Here is a 23,040-nt window from a genome sequence, read left to right on the forward strand (position 1 = left end):
TCTCCCTAGCCATCAATTCTTGTTGATGCTCCAGGATTTGGAGGAGACCGCCTCGATCTACACTTCCACAAAGAGAAAAGTTGTTCCCCCCCATTAATCCCTTGCAGGTCTTGTTACTCTTTGGTTTTTAAGCACCCTAGATGGAAGAGGTCACCTCGAAGCCATAGTCCATTGTGGTGAAGCTTCATGGTTTCGTTGGGAGCCTCCAATTCAGTTGCGGAGATTGCCCCAACCTTGTTTCTAAAGGTTCGGTCGCTGCCTTCAAGGGCACCACTAGCGGAATCACGACATTTCGCATTGTGTGAGGGCGTGAGGAGAATACGGTGGCCTTACTGGCATCTTAGGGAGCATTGTGCCTCCACACCGCTCTAACGGAGACGTACTTCCCCTCAAAGGGAAGGAACTTCGGAAACACATCCTCGTCTTCATTGGTTCCACTTGTGGTTACTTCTTACCTTTACTTGTATTTGTTACTTGCTTATTGTTGTTGTTGTTGTTAGCATCATATAGGTTGCTCACTTAGTTTCATATCTAGACAACCTATTTGTTGCTAAACTTAATTTGTTAAAGAAAATCTTAAAATTTGTAGTTGCCTATTCATCCCCCTATAATAAACCATATTGATCCCTTTAGGGGTCACCCATGACACAGCCCAAAAGGGGAGCGTGTCAGAGTGGTCGCGAGAGTGTCATGCAATAGATTGGTTTTGTCGGAATGTCATTGGTCCACCAAAATGGGAGCACTAGGCCATGAGTTCTATGGTGTGGATACAATGTACTAACATGTGTAGAGTGTTTTATCTATTGATAGCCGTGTCCTCGGTCATGAACACAGTTCGTAGTAGGTCACACTATGGGTCAATAGAAATAGTAATAACCTAAATAATGAATAACCCCGGTTCGATGAGGAAAGAAGTTGGTTGATATTTATGTGGTCATGAGATGATCACGATGGTATTCTTATGAGGTGATTTTGTGGTAATCATGTTGGTATTATTGATGATGCTTGATCATTGATGTGATCGTGTGATCACCATGACAGTAAATAAGATGGTTATATTTGGTGGTTGCGAAGTAACCTTCGAGCATAGTATGTTGGTCCATGAGACCTTAAACATCACCCGTTTCTCATGCTAGTCTCATCATGTTCATATCATGTGTAATATGTTCATGACATGCTCATCTTATATGGTTCTTGTTGCATCATGCCCATTATTAATTAACTTGTAAATGCCATGTTATTGTCTGCCTTGATTGCTTTGGTTGATGTGAGCTTGCGAGTTCATTCAAAGTACTCACATGGCGTGTCATGCCAGATTGCAGGTGATGCCATGATTGATTGCTAGTCGAGCATCTTGAGTTGCACTCTAGGATGTGTCCCAGCCAGAGTCCCTATTGCGTGGAGTCCATCACCACCGTTGTTGTTCCGCTACTAAAAGTTATTCCATTGTATGATTGGTTCCACTACTAGCATAGCGCTACCTTAGCGGGCGTAGTGTCGCCTCACCATCGAGCCTTTGTAATATCAGAACCCTTGTACCCCTATCATTTGCAATAAAAGAACTGATTTGTTCTATGACAAGCAGTGTCGTATTCCACAAGACTTGAACTTTGGGATGGAATACAGGGTGTTTCGGTTCCTCTCAGCCGGGGTGTCACAAGACTCTACATGAGATATAGAGACTTCAGTCATACTTGTAGTTGAACCATATAGGTTGGGAAATTTTGCGCAGACCTTCATAGTATGTAGACGAAATGTTGTTGAAACAAACAATGAACATACACAAAGAAGTGTTGATGGGCCCTGACTCTGTAATTGGCTATACGCCAAAATAGTCCGAGATGGTATCCAAACACACAATTCAAGTTCAGAACTTGATGGACCCTTTGAAAGACTTGAAGTCTAAAGTGTAGTGATAGATCTACAAATTGACAAAGATAAAAATACTTTATAATGCTTGAACTTGCTGCAAATAGTTTATGACAAGATCAAGGAATTGATTATGATGAGATTGTCTGATCATAATAATACTTAAAGTCAGTTCAGATTAAAATATCAATTACTAAATGTTTCAGTTATTAGATATAACTTATGGACATCAACATGATTCCCATGAGATGGAAATAGAACCAAGGTTGTACCTTTTATATAATCCAAGGTAATTTTGTCAATCCATAGGGTGCTAGTAAGTGTACAAACTTCAAGATATCCTGTAACGATCTCAAGCAAGCATAGTGGAGTTGGAATATTTGTTTTGATGAAGTGGTCAAATAATATGATTTCATCGATAGAAGCACACATGCTTGTATTTATAAAGAAGTAAGTGGAAGCATGATAATATTTCTAAACATTGTGTGTGCATTACACATTGTTGATTGGAAATTATATAATTTTTTAACATGAAGTAAGACTTTTTGAAACTAGTTTTTCGCTAAAGTACTTAGGCAATATAGCCCTTGTATTATGCATTATAATCTATGGAGATAGTAGTGTCTAATCAGGGCTTATCCAAAATACATATTAACAAAGTACTAAAGCAGTTTAGTATAAAAACGTCAAGAAGAGTTTCTTTTCAAAGTCACATGGAAGGACTTCTTAGCAAGAAGCGATATCTTGAAGTGTTGATGAGTGAAATACATGATTTCAGTCACACTTGTGTTAATTCCATGGCATGCAAATAAAGAGATATGCCTAGTACTCCAAGTAAGTTGTGAGTAAAGTTACCAAAATGGTTAAATTCTTGATCATAGGACAACCAAGAAAATGTCATTGAGTACAAATGACATGTTTCTCGCATACAGAGAAAATGAAGAGATTTACGTAAGGAGTTACATCAATGCATGCTTGAAGTAAGCATTACATAGATAAAAATCTTCAAACAGTTCTCGAAGCGAATTTTGATTTAATTAAATAATTATGGTGGCACAGTAACTTAGAATTGGTCCAAGAAAGTTACTCTGGTGAATTCTATAACAAAAGGATGAATATATTGCCGCTTTAGAAGCAACAATGGAGGGTGGTGAATCAAATGTTCATCTATGAACTTGGTATGATTTCTACATGATTGTGTAAATAGAACATTGTTCTTAATAGTGGTTCTATAGCTCAATCTAAGGAACCAAAGGTCCTACCAGTGATTCAATATATACTAAGCTTGTTTCACATAAATTATTAATTCATGTGAAAGCATGATAGATGCATAGAAATGCAAATTATACACACGGATCTGCAGTTGTCAAGATGATGTAGGACGAAGGCTCTACCACAAGAAAAGCATGCACAAACACCGGATTGCCATTGGTTTAAAGAAAAAAGTGCTAACTAGATTATTGACTCTACTGCAAGTGGGAGGCTGTTGGAAATATGCCCTAGAGGCAATTATATTGTATTACTATATTTCCGTGTTCATAATTAAAGATTTTATATTCTATGCTATAACTGCTATGATCGTGGAATATGCGATGTAGTGGAAAACTCATATGCACATGTGGAATGATAAACCGTTAAATAAAGGTTCCTAGTATCGCCTCTAAAACTACCTCAAGTGTTGTTGGTGATCACATTTTCTAGATATTAGGATATCATTAAGTGTAGTGATGATCCTCCAATAACATTGAGAGTATGACGTTATAAGAATGATCATATGGAATCGACCCAAACTTGTTTGTTATAATTTGACATAATACCGTCTGAAATCAATTATTATAACATCGAATGTTAACATGTGTTTTATGTTCCTTAGACCATGAGAGTATCGTAGTCACTTCTTACCATACGATGAGCTTTGGGGTTGCTCAATCGTCATCTATAACTAGGTGATCCTAAACACAACTTACAGGTTCATCGGGAAGTTTAACAAGGGACTAGATAACTCAAGAGTGGGATTTGCTACTCCGATGATGGAGATATATTCTTAGGTCCCTCTCGATGTGATGGCATCCATCATCGTATGTCCAAACATAGATGACTATGTCATAGGGATGCCGGAATATGAAAACGAGAAAAGAAGAAGAAAACTGGTAACGAGGATAACAATATAGTGAGCATGTGTTGACTCAGGAGAATACCGATGTATCCCGGGTTTTTTAAAGTATCGCGAAGCAAATGGAATGTCACATGGTAACCAAATGTTCACTCGAGTATCATTCGTGTGCTCGTAGGGATTGATATGGACGTCGACGGCTCCGCTATCACTCATTTAACAAAGGGGTTTTATTCATATCTATGAGTTATCGAACCTGGGGTGTGATAGCCTGGCTTATTAGGGATGATATACTACTCATATCAATAAGAAATTCCTTCTTTTCCGGGAGCCCATTCGAACAGAACTCACCGGGAAATTGATCCCGGGTGCGCAGAAAAGACTAGTATTGATATGTAGGGTCAGTCTAGATCCCGCCAGGAGTAACGACCGTCGGCGAGAGAACTCCCAGATTAAGCGTGCTCGGCTTGGAGTAGTTCTAGGATGGGTGACCGACTGGGAAATTGATCGGCGGTGTGTCCGAGGCGTTACATGGGGTCACAAGCTTAAGGTGACCACGATCTTCTCAGTATTAGTAGCACGGGAGTAATAATAACATATTTATGAAACTGTTTCATTAATAATCGAAATAGTTTCAAGAGGACCCAGAAGCGTTTCGGGGTCACCAAAAGGGTTTAGGAGAATATCGAGTAATAACGATTAATAATATATAGGTGGAAAATGTTTTCGAGGATGTTAAATTATATATAAAATGGTCTAAAAGTATGTAGAGAAAATTCATATTTAATTTAATATCAACAAGCCTTAAAAGGCCAAGAGGTGGAAGGCAACTTGGGCCACACGGGATCAAGTGGGAGGCACCTCCCTTCCTTAAGGGAGAAGGCCGAATTGGGGTGGGGGGAGTCCAACTCCTCCTTCCTTGGTCATACAAGGAGGGAGACCTTTCCCTCCTTGGGTGGCACCCCTCCTCTCCCCTCCAACCTATATATATACTTTAAGGCATTGGCCCTATTGTTGATAATTGGTTCTAGTTGGCTAATTAGATATAGGTCTAGTTCCTCTAAATCCTCATAATTAGAAGCCCAATGTGGTTCTAGTCTCCTCACTCTAATTCTCTCGCGATGATTAGCTCAGGACGGTGAAGCGCTATCAGATCGTGAAGACTACACGCTTGCAACCAAGTAGAGTGCCCATGCTTTCGGTCTTCAGTTCTAGGGATCGTTCGTGGGCGGTTCGCGGGATCATTCATCTACGGTTCGAGGCACTTCAAGTACGATCTACATCATCACGTTCTTCTTCCACTTCAACCCGGTGATTGTAACGATCATGATCACAACCAGTTATGCATCTTCATATTGATAGCGTGCTCGGCTTGGAGTAGTTCTAGGATGGGTGACCGACTGGGAAATTGATTGGCGGTGTGTCCGAGGCGTTACATGGGGTCACAAGCTTAAGGTGACCACGATCTTCTCAGTGTTAGTAGCACGGGAGTAATAATAACATATTTATGAAACTGTTTCATTAATAATCGAAATAGTTTCAAGAGGACCCGGAAGCGCTTCGGGGTCACCGAAAGGGTTTAGGAGAATATCGAGTAATAACGATTAATAATATATAGGTGGAAAATGTTTTCGAGGATGTTAAATTATATATAAAATGGTCTAAAAGTATTTAGAGAAAATTCATATTTAATTTAATATCAACAAGCCTTAAAAGGCCAAGAGGTGGAAGGCAGCTTGGGCCACACGGGCTCAAGTGGGAGGCACCTCCCTTCCTTAAGGGAGAAGGCCGAATTGGGGTGGGGGGAGTCCAACTCCTCCTTCCTTGGTCAGACAAGGAGGGAGACCTTTCCCTCCTTGGGTGGCGCCCCTCCTCTCCCCTCCAACCTATATATATACTTAAGGCATTGGCCCTATTGTTGATAATTGGTTCTAGTTGGCTAATTAGATATAGGTCTAGTTCCTCTAAATCCTCATAATTAGAAGCCCAATGTGGTTCTAATCTCCTCACTCTAATTCTCCCGCGACGATTATCTCAGGACGGTGAAGCGCTATCAGATCGTGAAGACTACACGCTTGCAACCAAGTAGAGTGCCCATGCTTTCGGTCTTCAGTTCTAGGGATCGTTCGTGGGCGGTTCGCGGGATCATTCATCTACGGTTCGAGGCACGTCAAGTACGATCTACATCATCATGTTCTTCTTCCACTTCAACCCGGTGATTGTAATGATCATGATCACAACCAGTTAGGCATCTTCATATTGATCCTGGTTGTGTGTAGGTGCGAAAAATATTATTTTCTATTACATTTCCCAACAACAATACCAACCGCGGGGCAAAAATCACCCAACCCTTCTAGTTGTCGATGAATCAAGGACGTGATAAAAGCGCACTTTAGTGACACTTTCGATCAATTGAATCCGTCCATCACCCGCAAAAAGAAATCAAATATGTCCATCATTAGCCATGGACAATCTGCATGACAATGGTATTATTAGTTTTCGTCTACCTTTCGGCAAGAGAGACGAGGTCAACACATGAATATTTGAAGTAACAATATAAAAGGCTAAAAATGAAAAAATACATATAATTTATTATTTGATCGTTGTATAGTTGTAAATGTTAATTAAATATAAATGGAATGAAAATTCTCATGTATGTTTGCATGTTGAGATGTGGGGTTTTTATGCACGTTTCATGATGAAGTGATATGCTTGCATGTTGAAAGACACATACGTTGCGTTTGGTAGGCTACATCAAGCCCAACCAGCCTTCGGTGGGCTAAGTAGTGAGTTTTTTGATTGCCTAGCTCACACATAGAAATTGGTCCGCATGAAACTTAAAGCGCTCTTAGAGGCTTGCGAGGAACGCTCAGAACAACCGTTTTTTCAAGTGAGGGTTGTGCCTAGTGCAATTTACACTACAAGGAGGATACCAAGTGGGCTTGATGCAACCAATCAAAAGACATGCAGAACATGACCTAAAGCTTGTATACACTTAAACATGCTCTACTTGGCCACGCTCCACCCAAAAAGTAACCAAATGTGTCCATAGTAGTTGGGGGTGGGCCTTTTCTCTTACATGATGTGAGATGATGTGGCATGATTGCATGTTGAGTTTGTATGATGAGATGTGGGTCTTTTTCTATGCATGTTTCATGATGAAGTGGCATGCTTGCATGCTGTGAGGCATCTAGTAGTTGGGATGGACCTTTTTCATGCATGTTGTGCGATGATGTGACATGCTTGCATGTCGAGAGAAAAAATTATTAGAGACTAGCTATTTAGATATAAAAGATAAAAGATTCATCGTCTGTTCTAAAAATTTCCATCGTGTATTGTAAAGAAAAGAATAGATGTATATTTGAAAGTATTCATCATGTATTAAAAATTTCTATTGATTTTTTAAAAATATACTTTGTTTAATCTACAACGTTCATGTAATTTTAAAAGGTACTCATCTATCTTATAAATTATATATGGATATAAAAAAAATATAACTAATTATTCATATGTTCCATATTTTCAAAAAATGTTCACAAGTATGGAAAAGGTGTTCATGTATTATGTGTAAATTTGAAAACAAACAACAAAATGAAATAAATAAACCGATGTAGATTTTTTAAAGAGACACCAAAAATGGCATCTTGTAGTTGATATTTATCAAGAAAGAAATGCATCACAATGGAAAGACAATTGAACGTAGATCGACCAGTACAAAACGAAATTACGTCGCAAAACATACTAGGCCTTTTCTTTCTTTGATTGTACGATTCATGCAATTGGAGTGTGACAATTTTTGTGGTGCTCACGAGAATGTCACCGGCCGCCCCATGAGTGGCATTGGCAACATGGTTTATTTTCCTTCCCTTGTTCATATGAGCATATATTATCCTTCTATGAACATAAATCTGTCTTGTTAGTTTTCATCCCTACATGTAGGCGTTTTAAGCTTTGGATACCTTCAAGGTCCAAACTGCGGGCAAACCATCACCTTGAGTCATTGTTCAAGAAAAATGATTGCCAAAAGTATAAGGAGCAATATGCAGCCAAAAAAGAGGTGGAGTGCCTCATCGAATGTCGACCTAAGTGAAAGTGAGAAGAAGCCAAGGAGCAAGACCAAATTTAAGGTGGACGCAAAGCGTGATGCTTCTACAACCGCCTTGCAAAAATCTTAGGCATTCATGACCCAAAATGAAGAGAGTGAAGAGAGAAAGGTACCAAGAGAAAGATGAACACACAAAATAAAAATATCAAGATTGATGAGGCCAATGCCCGATAAAAAGAGCCAAAGAGGTGGAGCTCGCACTAATCTCCAAGGAAGTGGAGATCATGGAGGCTGACACGAGCAAGACAATCCCCACCCCATCCCAAAGGCCTGGTTTGAGGTGAAACACAACTTTATTGAGGACCAATATGCATGATCATTTTTTTTTGTTTTTTATGAACTATGACCGTTATACATGAACTATGGCCGCGACTATCCTTTTGGTGCAATGTTTGACATTTATTTTGCTAGCTACATTTATTTGATGATGAAATTATATTTGTTGAAAATAAACGATCAAGACGGAACAAATGAGTCACCGGTGATGCATCGTCAAAATTGATATGAACAAGTGGTGGATGCCGGCCGAACTGATGACCCAAATGAATAAAAAATAAACATATTATTTTTATAGGGTAACAAAAGACACACACATTGTGTGTCCATTTGAATCGGTCGGTTCGAGTTAGCCTAAACCCAAGCCCAAGCCTGAGCGCAAGCCCAAACTCTTCTCCCCGAAGCGTCAACCTCACGCGACCACCTGCTGGTTTGGGACTTTGGGCGTCCATCCGACGCGATTTTGCCCTGCCTTAAAAGCAAAACCCTCCCCACAAACCGCAAACCCCGCCCCTTCCCTCCCTCCCCCAAATTCGCCCAACACCTTCGGAATCGCAATGGCGAGCTTTAACGCCGCCGGCGCCGCCCCAGCCAACCCTAACCCTAACAAATCCCTCGAGGTGCGTGCGCTTGGCCAATACTAGTTGCCCTTGGTCTAAATGGCTAAAACCTAATGTATGGGTCGATTTGACCGGGGATTGCCTTCGTTTCGTGCAGGTGAATCCGGCGCCCGGGGACTCGGTTTCCAGCCTCAGCTTCAGCCCCAAGGCGAACCACCTGATTGCCACCTCCTGGGACAACCAGGTGAGCTCACCGCGGCCGTCTGAGGCCTATTGTTGTGCAGATAATCGCTTTCTGTTTTGGTGAATCGGTGAGTGAAATACTGAGATGCGATTGGGCCGTTTGGTTTTGGACGCAGGTTCGGTGCTGGGAGGTTCAGCCTGGCGGCCAATGCCAGGCGAAGGCGTCTATTTCGCACGATCAGCCAGTACTGTGCTCAACATGGATCTTCAATTTTAGCCCTTGTGGACTGTTAAATCGCTCTGTTCATGTTTAAATTACCTGACCACTAAGCTAGCTAGGTTGTTTGGCATAGGTCTTGTGCTCTGCGTGGAAGGATGATGGGACTACTGTTTTTTCGGGAGGTTGTGACAAAATGGTGAAGATGTGGCCGCTGCTGTCCGGCGGGCAGGCCACGACCTTCTCAGGCCATGAGGCGTCGGTCAAAGAACTCGCTTGGATTCCACAGATGAGTCTTCTTGTCAGTGGGAGCTGGGATAAGACTCTGAGGTGATCAAATGTGCACAAACCTAAGTTACATTGATTCCTTTAGAATTAACCGCGACTCAAATATTTGGCGTTGTTTGTCCAATTGCACATGATATGTTGCATCATAACAGTGGATTGCTGAATACTGATGCAATGCCCAGTTAGATAATTTGTAAAGGACCATGCTACATTATCTTCAAGCACCATGCTGATATACATACAAACACAATGGGCCTACAAAATCGACTTTGTTAACACGATTGCTGATCATTTTGTTCCGTCCAACCTTATGTCTATCAGGTACTGGGACATTCGACAACCTAATCCAGCCCATGTTCAGCAACTTCCAGAGCGCTGCTATGCTCTCTCACTTAGTTATCCTCTAATGGCGGTCGGTACTGCTGATCGCAACGTTGTTATCTTCAATCTGCAGAATCCACAGGTAAATTATTTCTCTTTACATTGTATCTGGTTATGTACATGGATGCAATGGAGTTGCACACACTTTATTTTTAATCCATTATTCTTGTACAGTGTTTACACATATTCTGTTTCTTAAATCAATTGCTAGCTACTATTGTTTAATGTGCAAGTATGTAGTCTATGGCTTTCCCTAACGCTACTTCTACTGATTTCCCCTGAATGTTATTTGCGCTGTTTTTCCAGTGCTATTACAACAAAGTCTTACCCCAGTCGGCAGATATCCATTATAGCGATTGCCCTAGAATTGTGTGAGGTGTTTTCAGTGGTATGGTAAATGGTGTTTTCAGTGGTATGGTAAATGGTGTTAGCAAATAGCTTGCCTCTCTTAGTTGTTATAATTTTTTTTAAGGTTTGAAAACAAATACCTTGCCTCTCTTAGTTGTTTAAAAGTTAAAACTCAAACTCTGATAATTCCCCTAATGTGGTTTAGATTTTAAAATTTCTCAACAATCTCGGTGCTGGTTTATTCCTGGCCTGATGAACATTTAGTTGGAGTATAGGGTTTGAAGGTCAAAATTCTGTCAAGGTGGCAATTTCTTTCCTCAATCTGTAGTAGCAAGAGTAAATAAGCAAGGATTTGCTGTGGGTTATCCTGTCCAATTGAATTTCCGCATGTTTGCTACTGCAATAATAATGTGCATATGTTTTTTAGATGCTCTAAGTCTTGCTTGCATATTTGACATTCTCATACTTGTAACAGGCTGAATTCAAGAGGATCGTGTCACCTTTGAAATTCCAGACAAGGTGTATTGCCGCGTTCCCTGATCAACAAGGATTCTTGGTAGGAATACTGTTGTTTGATCCCAAATAGGTGGCCCAGTTTGCTGGGTTCTTCCAGTGAATTTAGCTCTTCCTTATCCATCATCTCTGCAATGACTTATGTGGCTAACTAGTAAACATACCTCCTATCCTGAGAAAAATAATCAAATCCTAACTAGGTCGTCTGCACATAACTTCAAGTTTGGCCATTTGTGTCCTCCAATCTTACACATAATAAAACCCCCTAAGACGTAGAGTCCAAATTTGAAACTATATTTAGTGAGCATTCAGAAAAATAAGTTAAATCTAGAAGTATTTTTGCTACTCCCTCCGATCCATATTACTTGTCTTAGATTTGTCTACATCCGTATCTAGACAAATCTAAGACAAGTAATATAGATCGGAGGGGGTAGCATTTATTAGAATATAGAAATATCATGAATTGTTGAATGCTATGTTAGTTGTGTCACCATTCAGTTGTCCTGGATGCATCATCACTCAATTTCTCTGTTTCAAAATTTATATCTGCAGAAATTTCACACTTTAGAATTGTTGAAGAAAATGACTTGATTATGAGAAATTAATGCTTCTCCCCTTTTTTGCGACTGAATGCTTATTTCTCATTGTATTTTTCACCTTCCCTGGCAAAATCACTCCACCCAATGTTTCAAGTCCATGGATTTTTTATTTATCTATAAGTCCACTGTACAAATTGTTCCCAGTTCTTGTAATTTTTCACCGTTTGTCAACTGCTTATGTTTTGTGTTATAGTTTGGCAATGCTGTTTTGAAGCCATTGCAGATAAAAGTACTATTGTTTTTTATTTTTTGTGAGCATTTGATTAATCTATGGCTTGTTCTGAAGGTTGGATCAATAGAAGGACGCGTTGGTGTTCATCATGTGGATGACTCTAATCAAAGCAAGAATTTCACATTCAAATGTCACCGTGAGGGCACTGATATATACTCTGTTAACTCGCTGAACTTTCATCCTGTAAGATAAATTCTTTATAACACTTAAATTGTTTTGTTGTCTATTTCCTGAGATTGTAGGATGCTATATTTAAAAAAAAATGGAGAAGAAAATTGCGTTCACTTGCTATGAAGTATGAATGTTCATAAATTCAAATACATGAATATGTGCTGATTGTCCTATGATCCAGGAACTATCTTCAACTAAGCAAATCTAATTTCTGTGCTTTGCATTCCTTCCAGGTGCACCATACATTTGCTACTGCAGGCTCTGATGGAGGTTTCAACTTTTGGGACAAGGACAGTAAACAAAGACTGAAGGTCCACCCTCCTCCCCCGTAATTAGTTAAATGATTCTCCCATTCTCTATTGGTGCAGAGTAATTAATGCCGTGTTTTCTAATGTGTTTTCAACTAGATTATAGTTATGTTAAACTGAAAAAACAGGACAATCTGTAATGCAATAGCTGGAAATTGTTGTCATATTTCTTTGTGAAATATTAGTTTCTCAAAGAGAAATCATCATTTCCTTGTTTTCCAAAGATTTTTTTTGTTGATCACATTTGCTTAGCAATAAGCGCCCAATCATCTTGAGTTGAGGATGCATGATCCACATGAAACCTTCAGTGTTCTTACGTAACCCCATCGCTAATAGTGATAAATTTTCCTTAAGTATGGTTGGGGACCTAAGGTGTGCATCCACCGCCCTGACACTTAAGCACCTAAAGCAGGAATAACTGCAAGGCGCTGCCAGGGTGCCTTGCCGCCTAAGCATCCAAGACGAGACGCCTTAAAAACAATGCTTATTATTAAAAGATTCATACAGTGGTGTTTCCTTACAATCAGAGAGACTTGGATAATTTATAGGAATTCAGTTTACTATATACTTGGTTCAGGACTTCAGTGCCTTAAGTATAAGACTTTCGTTTGTGCTCTTTAAAGATTTATCTTTGATGTATTATTCTTCTTTTACAGGCTTTTAGCAAGTGCCCATCACCCGTCACGTGCAGCACATTCAATCAGGATGGCTCAATCTTTGCTTATGCGGTAGGCCATCTGTTGTTGCTATCTGCACCAGAATAAATCGTTAAATATGGATTTCTTTCTTTGACAATTTTGCTAGATTTATTGCTCTGTATTGTCCTAGATCTCAACAGATAGCAATCAAACAGTAGTGGCCAAGAGTGAGAGTGGGAGGAATACCTAATGTATCATTGAATGTACATGATGCTAATGGATAAAATAGGGTGCTTAAGTTGCAGGGTCAGAGTTTATTACATGTGATACTAGCTAGTATGTTTTCTATCCTAATTGTAACAAATTTGTAAATGTTAAAACTGAAAAGGCTTTGATTAACGGGAAGTATGCCATTTTCAATGTTAAAAAGTACTCCCTCTGTTCCTAAATATAAGTCTTTCTAAAAGATTTGAATATGGACTACATACTGATGAATATAGACGTATTTTAGAGTGAAGATTCACTCATTTTGCTCCGTATGTAGTTCATATTCAAATCTCTACAAAGACTTATACTCCCTCCGTTCCTAAATATAAGACCTTTTAGAGATTGCATTATAAACTACATACGGATGTACATAGACATATTTTAAAGTGTAGATTCACTCATCTTGCTCCGTATGTAGTCTTCTAATAAAATCTCTAAAAGGTCTTATATTTTGGAAGGGAGGGAGTATTTAGGAGTGGAGGGACTAGTAATCATTGGTGCGGCGGGAACAAAATTGCCTACTCTGTTCAAGTTATCAAGTCTGTATTCTGAATGTCATGTACTGTATTCTGTTCTCCTGTGCTTAGGCATGTATACTGGTGTTTAAATTGCTATTTTTGCCTAAATCGGTTAGGTATGTTATGATTGGAGCAAGGGTGCTGAGAAGCATAATCCTTCTACTGCAAAGACAAATATCTTTCTGCATAGCGTGCAGGTTGGTGCTTCTTATGATGTATAGCATGTTTAAGTCTTCCATTGATTTCAAAGTTCCTTACAAAGACACGATAAACATTTACAGTATATACCTGCATTTCTATGTAACAAAAGTGGACACATATTTCTTTTTTCTGGCGGCTAGCCATTGCCTACAATTAGTTCATTCATGTTCCTTGGCCTGATTTGTTAATAAGTATCCTTGATCTTTGGATTAGTTAGATATATTTGTGCCTCATTCTGGATTAATCCAATCGTAAAAAATGTGAAGTACTCCCTACGTACACTAATATAAGAACGTTTAGATCACTATTTTAATTATCTAAACACTCTTATATTAGTTTACAGAGGGAGTACTTAATTAGACGCAATTCACCTTAGAAATAGGCACCCCCCTTTGAAAGATCACATGACATCGTCACAGTATCCTTTTACAATGTCAGATATCCTTCTTTTAGGGAATGCCAGATATCTTTTGTTTAGTACTTCTCTGACAATCGCTCTTTACTCTTTTTTTTTGTCATATAGGAATCTGATGTCAAAGGAAAGCCCCGTACTGGAAAAAAGTAGACTTGGAAATGACAAGCTGCAGATCTGTGCTCCGAACCTGATGAGTTTGCTGTTGCCTGATGCTAATTACCCGCATTAGTGTTTAGATCTTGACTCTGCAGGGCATTTTTTTCATCTCTGAGACTGCAAGCATATCTTCTATAAAAAGCAGTTGCATTTCTTCCCATGTAAATGGCAGGTCGTATTTTGTTGCTGTAGTTCAGCTGTTTTTCCGCAAGTTGGACGTCAGAGTTGGGAACAAAGAGTTGAATGACTACTCGGCTTTAAATCCGTTGATTTGCTGACATGGGAGTTACGGAGCGAATGGGACAACAGGAATTTTTGGAACCTGGTTCCACGCGCACCTGGTAGAACATTATTATTATAATCAAAAGACAATAGTAGAAAAAAAAAATCTTGGGTACCAAAATGACCGACCATTCTTGTGATTCTACTGAAGTTCAACAAGAAACTTTTTGGAAACATCATTTGGTGCGTGAGGGTGATGATAGTGTTTTTCTTACAATAATGTGATGTTTTTATGTACTCTTTTTGGAGGTGCCATTTTTTGTTATTGTTGCGATTTAATTAATTTATGTGTTAATTAAGAAGAATCTTCACTATTGCTAACCTTCATGGATTCTTTAGTTCTACTTCAAAGACGTTGTCAGCGCGATAGTTTCTCTATAGAACAATTAAGCATTCCCAACACAAGACTGCATCGGCGCGAGACGGATATAGCACCGGCAGGAAACCTCCGGCACTAGGGCGTGGAAAAAGGCCACGCGCAAGACTGCCGTTATGCCGGCCGCGCGCAACCCAGAAACCATCCACGGCGGAAGCGACGAACCATTCCATCCAAGGAAACGGATTAGCATGCATGCATCTGCACAGGAGAAATCAATCAGGTGCGCACTAATTTGATTTCCTCTCTGTGATTAAACAAGGAGCTTCCAAGGATTTCGGTCGGCCGGCTACGTCTATGTGCGTCTTGTACTCGGCGACTCCACGTGCACCCGCTGATCCCGGTGGTGCGTCATCAGGCTGCTCCGTCCAGCACGCCGAGGCGGCGTTTCACTTGACCCTGATAAGGTCGTCGGCACCGGTATATGTGGTTGGCGACGTGTCCGCATGCAGCCTGTGTAGCATGCGTGGCAGCGGTGGCCATCAACTGGCACGCGACGCTGCAGCCCTCCACCAGCGAGGGCACAGCCAGCGCGGAGGCACCCCATGCGGGTTTCTCCACTGCAAAATTGACAAAAATGACCCCTGGGACGAAAGAACTCACGGATTGACCCCTCGGGAGAAATAATTCACCGGCCTGACCCTTTTGTGTGGCGTCCGACACCTCGGCGCCACACTGTACTCTGTGACGCCTAGGGGTTAGGCGCCACACCCCCGACCACGTGGCAGGGAGGGCCCACCCCCCAGGCAGTGTGACGCCTAAGCCTCAGGCGTCACACATTGTAATGTGTGGCGCCTGACGCTTAGGCGCCACACACTGACTTACAGGGCCACGGGCCAGCCCCCTCCCTCATTCCCCTCCCCCAGCCCCTCTCCCAGCCACTGCCCCCTCCCTCAAATCCTTCTCTACATCATCAAATCTGAAGGTTTGGAGCGGGCATTTGTTGTCCAATCACTCCCCTAAGGTAATCCCCACCTCTCCCCTCATTCTCATCCAAAGGAAAATCTTTTGTGTTCTTTTTTTTTTGCAAATTTGAGGAAACCTAGTTTTTCATGAAATGTGGGATGTATATCATATTGTTTTATTTGTTTGTATGTTAGGATAAGGGGTATGATGGGGTTAGGATTAGGGTTGTTTGGATGTGTGCATTATGGTTGTTTTAGGGTTAGGCTAGGGTTAGGCTAGGGTTAGGCTAGGGTTAGGGTTATGAGGGGGTTAGGGTTATTTGGAAGTTAGGCTATGGTTATTGTAATTGTATGATTGCTCATAAAAAGGTTCTATGTTTTGTTGTTTAGGTATGGGAAGAACATGTGTTTATATTCATCACGTGGACAAGGATGCCTTTTTAAAAGGCAATATTGATACGGACCCGGATGAGCTTGACATGGTGTTCGATTTGTGTCCTAGCTATGCTGAATTGTTGGAACAAGTCCGAAAGGATTTGAATTGGATGGACCCTAGTGATGTAGTTGAGTTTGCTGGTAGGCATAATGTGGGATTCGGAATGCACATTCGTTGGAAGACCATGCGTGTCAACTCCGAGCAACGTTGGCTTGCATACAAGGATACGGTGGCCGAATCACTAGACAAGGCTCTAGAGTTATTTGCCATGAAAACAAATGTTCCTAACTTGTTGGATTTGAACCGGGTTTCCTCTTCGATTGTTGAAGCTATTCCTGCAACCATCAACGAAGAGGCCAGCATTGAACCTCTTTCTTGTGTGTATGAGGCTAACGAAGAGGTCAACATTGAACATGAACCATTGGTAGAGGCTAATTATGAGCACTATGATGATGGTAATGTTCTTCATGACAACAATCTTGGTGATTTGGACAAATATAATTTGCAAGAGACAATGGACCATTCCATTCCGTACTCACGTGGGTATGCCTCTGAGTCTGACGATGAGGGTCCCGATGAAGAAGTTGATGAGGAAGGGTTCACGGCAAAGGAGGCTGAAGCTTTCACGAAGGTATTAAAGCGTGATCACCGGACACCATTGTTCGAGGATCTTAGCCTTGCGGATGAAGCCGTGGTTGACGGAGGCGAAGGCATATTGTTTGGAGTTAGGCCACCTTCTCATCGGGACACACATGGGAAGAATATTATTTTGCCGGGGTCAAAGTTCGAAACATTCTTTGAACTGAAGATGTGGTTGGATGAATATTCTGTTACGCATTACAGGCCACACAAAGTTGTTCATTCAAACATGAAGCTGCGTTACACGGTTGCTTGTGAGGATAGAGGTTGTCCTTGGATTGTCCGTGCAAGACCATGGAAAGGAGGGCCAGGATGGAACATTGTCAGTTGTATGCCTCACATGTGTCAAGGCAAGAGGGTTGATGGTGCCCTATCGTCGCAAAGCCATAGACAACTAACCTCCGAGTTCATCGCTTATAGGCTTTCCAACTCCATCTCCTCTCTTCCTACAATGAGCATAAAAAGCGTACAAGACCTTGTGAAAGCCCTCTTTCACTACGAGGTGAAATATGGTAAGGCATGGAAAGCAAAGCAAGCCGCATTCAAGATGTTGTATGGTGATTGGGAGGAAGCATACAACCGCATACCTAGGTTGTTGGGAGCTATTGCCCACACTAACCCGGGCATGGTTCATGTGGTCGAGCCGTATGGGGAGAAAACAAGGATTAAGAATGGAAATAGGGTTCGCGTATTTGGCCGTGCATTTTGGGCATTTGAGCAATGTGTGAGCGCTTTCCAGCACTGTCGTCCTGTCATCTCCATCGATGGCACGTTTTTGACCGGACAATTCAAGGGCACTTTGTTGGTTGCAATAGCAAGTGATGCCAATAACCGGTTGATGCCTTTGGCTTTTGCTTTGGTTGAGGCAGAGAACAATATTAACTGGGAATGGTTCTTGCATATTTTGAGAACCAAGGTATTACCGTTTGAGAGGGAAATATGTGTCATATCGGATCGTCATCAAGGCATACTTAACGCGGTTGACATTGTCATTCCCGGCCATGCTCCTTTGCATCATCGATGGTGCATGAGGCATTTCTGTGCAAACTTCTACCGGGCATGTGGTAGCAAGGAGTTGGCGGATGATCTTCAGGATTGTTGTCAAGCATTTTCTGACAAACGATTTGCAAGATTGTACAATGCTTTGCTTGTAAACAAAAAACTTGATGCAGGTGGGCTTGAGTTTCTTAACAGGCACATTGAACTTCGGGCCAAGTGGGCACGAGCTTATGACGAAGATGGCCGAAGATATGGTCAAATGACCAGTAACATGGCAGAATGCTTCAACCGGGTGTTGAAGGGTGTCCGTGCGTTGCCGGTGACGGCAATAGTTCAATACACATTCGACAAGTTGAGAGCATACTTTCTAAAGTACTCACAAGAAACAGATGATCAGATTGCGGGAGAGAACAAGAAAAAGTATAAGTACCAGTTTCCACCAAAGGTTGACAAATGGATGGTATTTCAATCACGGAAGGCTGACACCCAAACGGCTACCCTGTACAACAACGAGGATTGGACATACGAAGTGAATGAGCCCGGAGCAACGACAAACGATGGCCAGCAACACGGAAACAGGGCGTTCAAGGTTTCTTTATCCTTGTGTGATTGCTCTTGTGGGAGACCAAGGTTGCTTCATCTCGCATGCTCGCATTTGTACACGGCAGCTCGCAGTAGGAATGTGGACGTCAACCATCCACTAACCGTGAGGGAGTCCGAGTTCTCGATCATGACCACGAAGCATACATGGGCTCCTAGATTTGAACCATACTTTGACCAATCACAATGGCCGGAGTATCATGGAGTACAACTATGGCCCGACCCAGAGTGGAAGGTTGTGAAACTAGGAAGACGAAAGACAAAGCGTTTTAAAGGAGACATGGATGGATGGGGCCATGGTGGTGGCAGAGAAATGGGGAACAACCAATTCCAAGAGCCTACTGAGAGATCACAATGTGGAGATTGCGGTGTAACAGGGCACAACAGAAGAAGGTGTACGGCGCGAAAGAAGAAGTCCAAAAACAATGATTCCAGGTCAAGCCAACCAAGTCCTAGCCAACCAAGTCCTAGCCAACCAAGTTCAAGCCAACAAGGGACGGGTCAAGGAAGCACGAGCCAACAAGGGACGGGTCAAGGAAGCACGAGCCAACAAGTTCCTACTCAACGTGTTCCTAGCCAACTTGGGCTTACTAGAGGACGTGCTACTAGAGGAAGTGGTGGTGGTAGAGGCAGTGGTGGGATAGGTCGTGGTGGTGCTAGAGGCAGGGGTGGGATAGGTCGTGGTGGTGCTAGAGGCAGTGGTGGGATAGGTGGTGGACTTACTAGGATTGGTATGCGTGGATACCTACAAGGACCATTTCCGTATGTCACATATTTCACTTATCTTTATCATGTTGTTTTTGATGCTCCTTTGTGTGTTATTTTACTAACTATGAGCTATGATGCCTGTTTTGTAGGTATGGCCGCTTCTCAGCCGAACAAGGCAAAAGCGGAGTGGGGGGAGGAGAAGGATGCAGCCAGTGAGGAGCAGCTGTTGATGGATAGGGCTGCAAAGAAGTTGAGAGAGGAGGATGCAGCGGAAGCGCGAAAGAAGAAGGATGAGGAGGATAAGGCAAAGAGGGATGAGGAGTGGCAAATGTTGCTTGAGCATAAGCGATATGAGGCTAGGATAAAGGAGAATGACAGGAAGACGCTAGAGAAACGTAAAAAAGAATATGAAGCTAACTTTAAGAAGATGTTGGCAGAGGCCGCAGCAAAGAGAGAGCGGGAGCATCAGCGCTTCACGGAGAGGGTTAAGGAAGAGGCTTCAAAACTGCGCAAAAGGGAAGAGGAAGAGGAAGAAGAGAGGAAGAAGAAGAAGGGTAAGGGGCCTTGCTCGACCCAATAGAGCCGGATGCTTGTAATCTATGTGTTGTTGAACCTTGTTTGGTTCCGCGCTTTATGACAATGAAACTCCACTATGTATGCACTTTTGGACGTAAGTTACTTCAATAACCATATGTATGTCTGAACTCCACCACCACTACTATGTGCTTTGTGTTGTATGTTTGGACGTATGTATCTGAGCTCCACCACTATTTTTGAACTCCTCCTCCATTAAGATGCAGTTCTAGGCATGACAGAGTGTGTGGCGCCTAAGCCTTAGGCGCCACACATGTGTAGTGTGGCGCCTGAGGCTTAGGCGCCACACATGGACTTATACTGGGGGAGGGGGGGTGGGGAGGGGCTGCCCTGAGGCTGTATAAGCCCATGTGTGGCGCCTAAGGCTTAGGCGCCACACATGGACTTATACTGGGGAGGGGGTGGAGAGGGGCTGCGTTGAGGCTGTATAAGCCCATGTGTGGCGCCTAAGCCTTAGGCGCCACACTGCACATGTGTGGCGCCTAAGGCTTAGGCGCCACACATGTGAAAACCTGCTGGAACTGAATATGAAAAGCAATTTCTGACAGCAATAAAGATCTTAGAACAGCAATACATCAATATATTGACAGCAATAAGGATCTTGTGAGTGCAATAAAGCAATATATTTCCAGCAATAAGGATCTTTTGATAGCACTAAATGGTTCTCAACAACTGCAACTAGAACTAAATGGTTCACAACTCAAAATAGTTCAAGACTACAATAAATAGTTCAGCTCGACAAGTGCAACACCAACTACAAATCACTTAGGGCCTCGTCCCCTCTTGGATACTAGCTTCTTCCTTCTCGCAACCACAAATTGATCCGGGTCATCGGACTCATCGTCATCGTCATCCTCAACCTCATCCTCCCTGCTTCTCATCCTTGACAAACGAGAGCTCCCGGCCACCGGATTCTTCCCTTTAGCATAATCATCCGGTGAGTAGCGCTTAAATTCCTTCCTGGGCTTCAACACGCAAGCGGAGCGTTGGAAAGCCTTCAACGTCATGTCGTCCGCAGCCTAATACACATGAAGGTTGAAAGTTCAAATTTGAAGGTTCAAGGCTGAAGGTTGAAAGTGCAAACTGCATGGCTATGTCATACCTGATGAGTGTCAGCATCATCCTCCTGAGTATTTCTTTGGGTAATGTCACCATCATCCATATGAGCGCCCGAAGAAGCCGAATCGTCAAGAGTATTTCTTTCGGATGAACCGGATCTCGAAGGTGAAACATATTCAGGGTCACGGCAACCTAAAATGTTGGATAGGCGCCGTAACTTCTTGCCCTGTTCCTGTTAGATTCAAATATAAATGACATATATTAGGTAACCTATAATGTTGCATTCTGGGCAAAATAATAATAATGACACAACACCTTTATGAATAGACGAAGTGCACATTCTCCCTTTTTTCCTCCAGGTGTGTTATCTAGAATATCTTCGGACTCGTCAGCTTGTTTCTTGACCTCTTTGCGCTATGATCACAAGACAATGACAACAAATAAGTGCAAGTGAATAGGTCCGCTAGAATTCATAATTTACATAGGGGAGCACACTTACCACAAAGTTCAGGACAGGGGCGAAGGAAGTTTGGTACCCTTCGTGAATCAACTTGCTGTAACCGCCTTGGGCAAGTTCATCGTACTCAGTGGGTTCTTCCAATATGTCCTCCTCGTAAGCCGGCGGACAAATCTCGACACGAGTACTCTCCTGAAACCATCTTAGGTAGTTGCTGAACGCAAGAGCACAATGCTGACGGTACTGGGTTCGTTGTATGCTCGAAGTTGCCTGCACACTTTGCTCGAACATAAGGACGTAGCTCTTATGATGCTTCTGCCAGTCCTTGATTTTTCGCTGCCTCCTCCTATCCAACCTGCTTTGAACAAAACACATCAGTAGCTCGCTCAACACTAAGAACAAAACTAATCACTAATTATTTTTTGTTACCTGTGAAGCTGTGTGTCCGTGTCCACCCACTCCGGCGGGTGTGGCTGAAAGTAACCAAATTGACGCAGCACACGATGCGGGAGATGCCACTCAACCGCCCAATTGCATATTAGGGGACAACGCATTAGCCAAAGATGTCTTTCCTGCACGCATAGTGGATTCAGCTGGAACGTGTGTGCATCACCAAAGTTTGTCCCGACACCATATGGCTCCCATTCAACCTACAACACAAGATGAATACCACAATTCATTTCACTCACAACATAGAAGCTGGAAGTCAACTCTGAAACCATCTTACCTGCTCGGGGGTAAGCGAATCCATCTCGTTGGTGTACTGCTTGTACAATAGGTTCACTTCGCTTGCCACCTCCGATACCAAGTCCCACTTGTAAGCCCATGTAGGTTGACGTACAGGGTTGTCGTGGTCATCCCAGGTATTCCACTTTGAGCTTTTAGGGCGTCCAACAGGTAGGCGTTCCCAGCTCCATACTGAAAGTAGGAGCATACAACCACCAACTCCACCGTCCTTTGTCGTCCTGCGACAAGCATTGTCCAACTACAAGTAACAACAAACATGCATCAGTTTAGCAGAAAAAGATAACAGAGAGTACTTAATATTAACAATTTGTTACCTGCCGATACAAGTAAGCCAGTGCGGCCGAGCCCCAGCTGAACTTGTTGTCCAAAACAGTCAACGCCTTCAGCCACATCCAAGGAGCATTCTTGCCTGTGCCGTCCGCAAAGATAGTCCTAGAGATGACGTACCACATGTAGACGCGAGCATACCTCTGGATGACCTCGTCATCTGCGTCCTCAGGACAATGAGCAAAGTTGGCGGCAATCCAAGTGAAAGTGGCGCCGGCAGGGACTCTATCTTTCTTCCCTCCATCTTCCACCTCCGGCTCCTGCGGCGACATACCAATAAGAGCCTCCATTTGATGCCGCCATCCCTCAGAATCAGTGCTCATACATAGTGGCTTCCCCTCGATGGGAAGAGCGGTGATCATGGAAACATCTTGAAGAGTAACCGTCATCTCTCCGGTCCGGAGGTGAAAACTATGTGTCTCCGGCCTCCAACGATCAATGAGTGCTGTGACTGCCGCAACGTTCAGATTTGGAGTTGACTGACTCACAAGCTGCACGAATGGAAGGAGTCCCGTCATCTCGATGTACGGGGTGTACCGCTCATCGTAATGCA

The 23,040-nt window shown here is 42.5% G+C and overlaps 2 protein-coding genes across 3 annotated transcripts; one reads left to right on the top strand and one right to left on the bottom strand.

The window, feature by feature from the left end:
* Positions 1-8,849: 8,849 nt before the first annotated feature.
* LOC123443939 (protein RAE1-like) lies at positions 8,850-14,636 on the top strand. Of its 2 annotated transcripts, none has more exons than XM_045120504.1 (11): positions 8,850-8,983; positions 9,081-9,167; positions 9,283-9,351; positions 9,460-9,653; positions 9,933-10,074; positions 10,816-10,896; positions 11,739-11,867; positions 12,089-12,166; positions 12,820-12,891; positions 13,703-13,783; positions 14,311-14,636. In XM_045120504.1, the coding sequence occupies exons 1-11, from the start codon at positions 8,921-8,923 to the stop codon at positions 14,350-14,352; spliced, it is 1,038 nt and encodes a 345-aa protein (XP_044976439.1). In that variant the 5' UTR covers positions 8,850-8,920; the 3' UTR covers positions 14,353-14,636. The 2 variants fall into 2 exon arrangements, 1 of the variants encoding a protein (XP_044976439.1); XR_006630889.1 differs by lacking the exon at positions 14,311-14,636 and adding an exon at positions 13,527-13,607 and having other exon boundaries at positions 13,703-13,784.
* A 5,998-nt stretch (positions 14,637-20,634) lies between these two features.
* Positions 20,635-21,178, bottom strand: LOC123440006. Its single transcript, XM_045116600.1, has 2 exons — positions 21,000-21,178; positions 20,635-20,916 (listed from the first exon to the last, which is right to left on the bottom strand). The coding sequence occupies exons 1-2, from the start codon at positions 21,057-21,059 to the stop codon at positions 20,659-20,661; spliced, it is 318 nt and encodes a 105-aa protein (XP_044972535.1). The 5' UTR covers positions 21,060-21,178; the 3' UTR covers positions 20,635-20,658.
* Positions 21,179-23,040: the final 1,862 nt, after the last annotated feature.

This window comes from Hordeum vulgare, chromosome 3H, assembly GCF_904849725.1.
Source record: "Hordeum vulgare subsp. vulgare chromosome 3H, MorexV3_pseudomolecules_assembly, whole genome shotgun sequence".
NCBI classification, from domain to species: Eukaryota; Viridiplantae; Streptophyta; class Magnoliopsida; order Poales; family Poaceae; genus Hordeum; species Hordeum vulgare.

What these genes read in the sequence shown, in the direction of transcription:
- LOC123443939 (XM_045120504.1), top strand. Translation starts at nt 8,921, where the DNA reads ATGGCGAGCTTTAACGCCGCCGGCGCCGCCCCAGCCAACCCTAACCCT. An exon ending in CTGATCAACAAGGATTCTTG is followed by an intron (nt 10,897 to 11,738) that starts GTAGGAATACTG and finishes CTTGTTCTGAAG; the next exon opens with GTTGGATCAATAGAAGGACG. An exon ending in TCTTTCTGCATAGCGTGCAG is followed by an intron (nt 13,784 to 14,310) that starts GTTGGTGCTTCT and finishes TTTGTCATATAG; the next exon opens with GAATCTGATGTCAAAGGAAA.
- LOC123440006 (XM_045116600.1), bottom strand. Translation starts at nt 21,059, where the DNA reads ATGGATGATGGTGACATTACCCAAAGAAATACTCAGGAGGATGATGCT. An exon ending in ATGATGCTGACACTCATCAG is followed by an intron (nt 20,917 to 20,999) that starts GTATGACATAGC and finishes CATGTGTATTAG; the next exon opens with GCTGCGGACGACATGACGTT.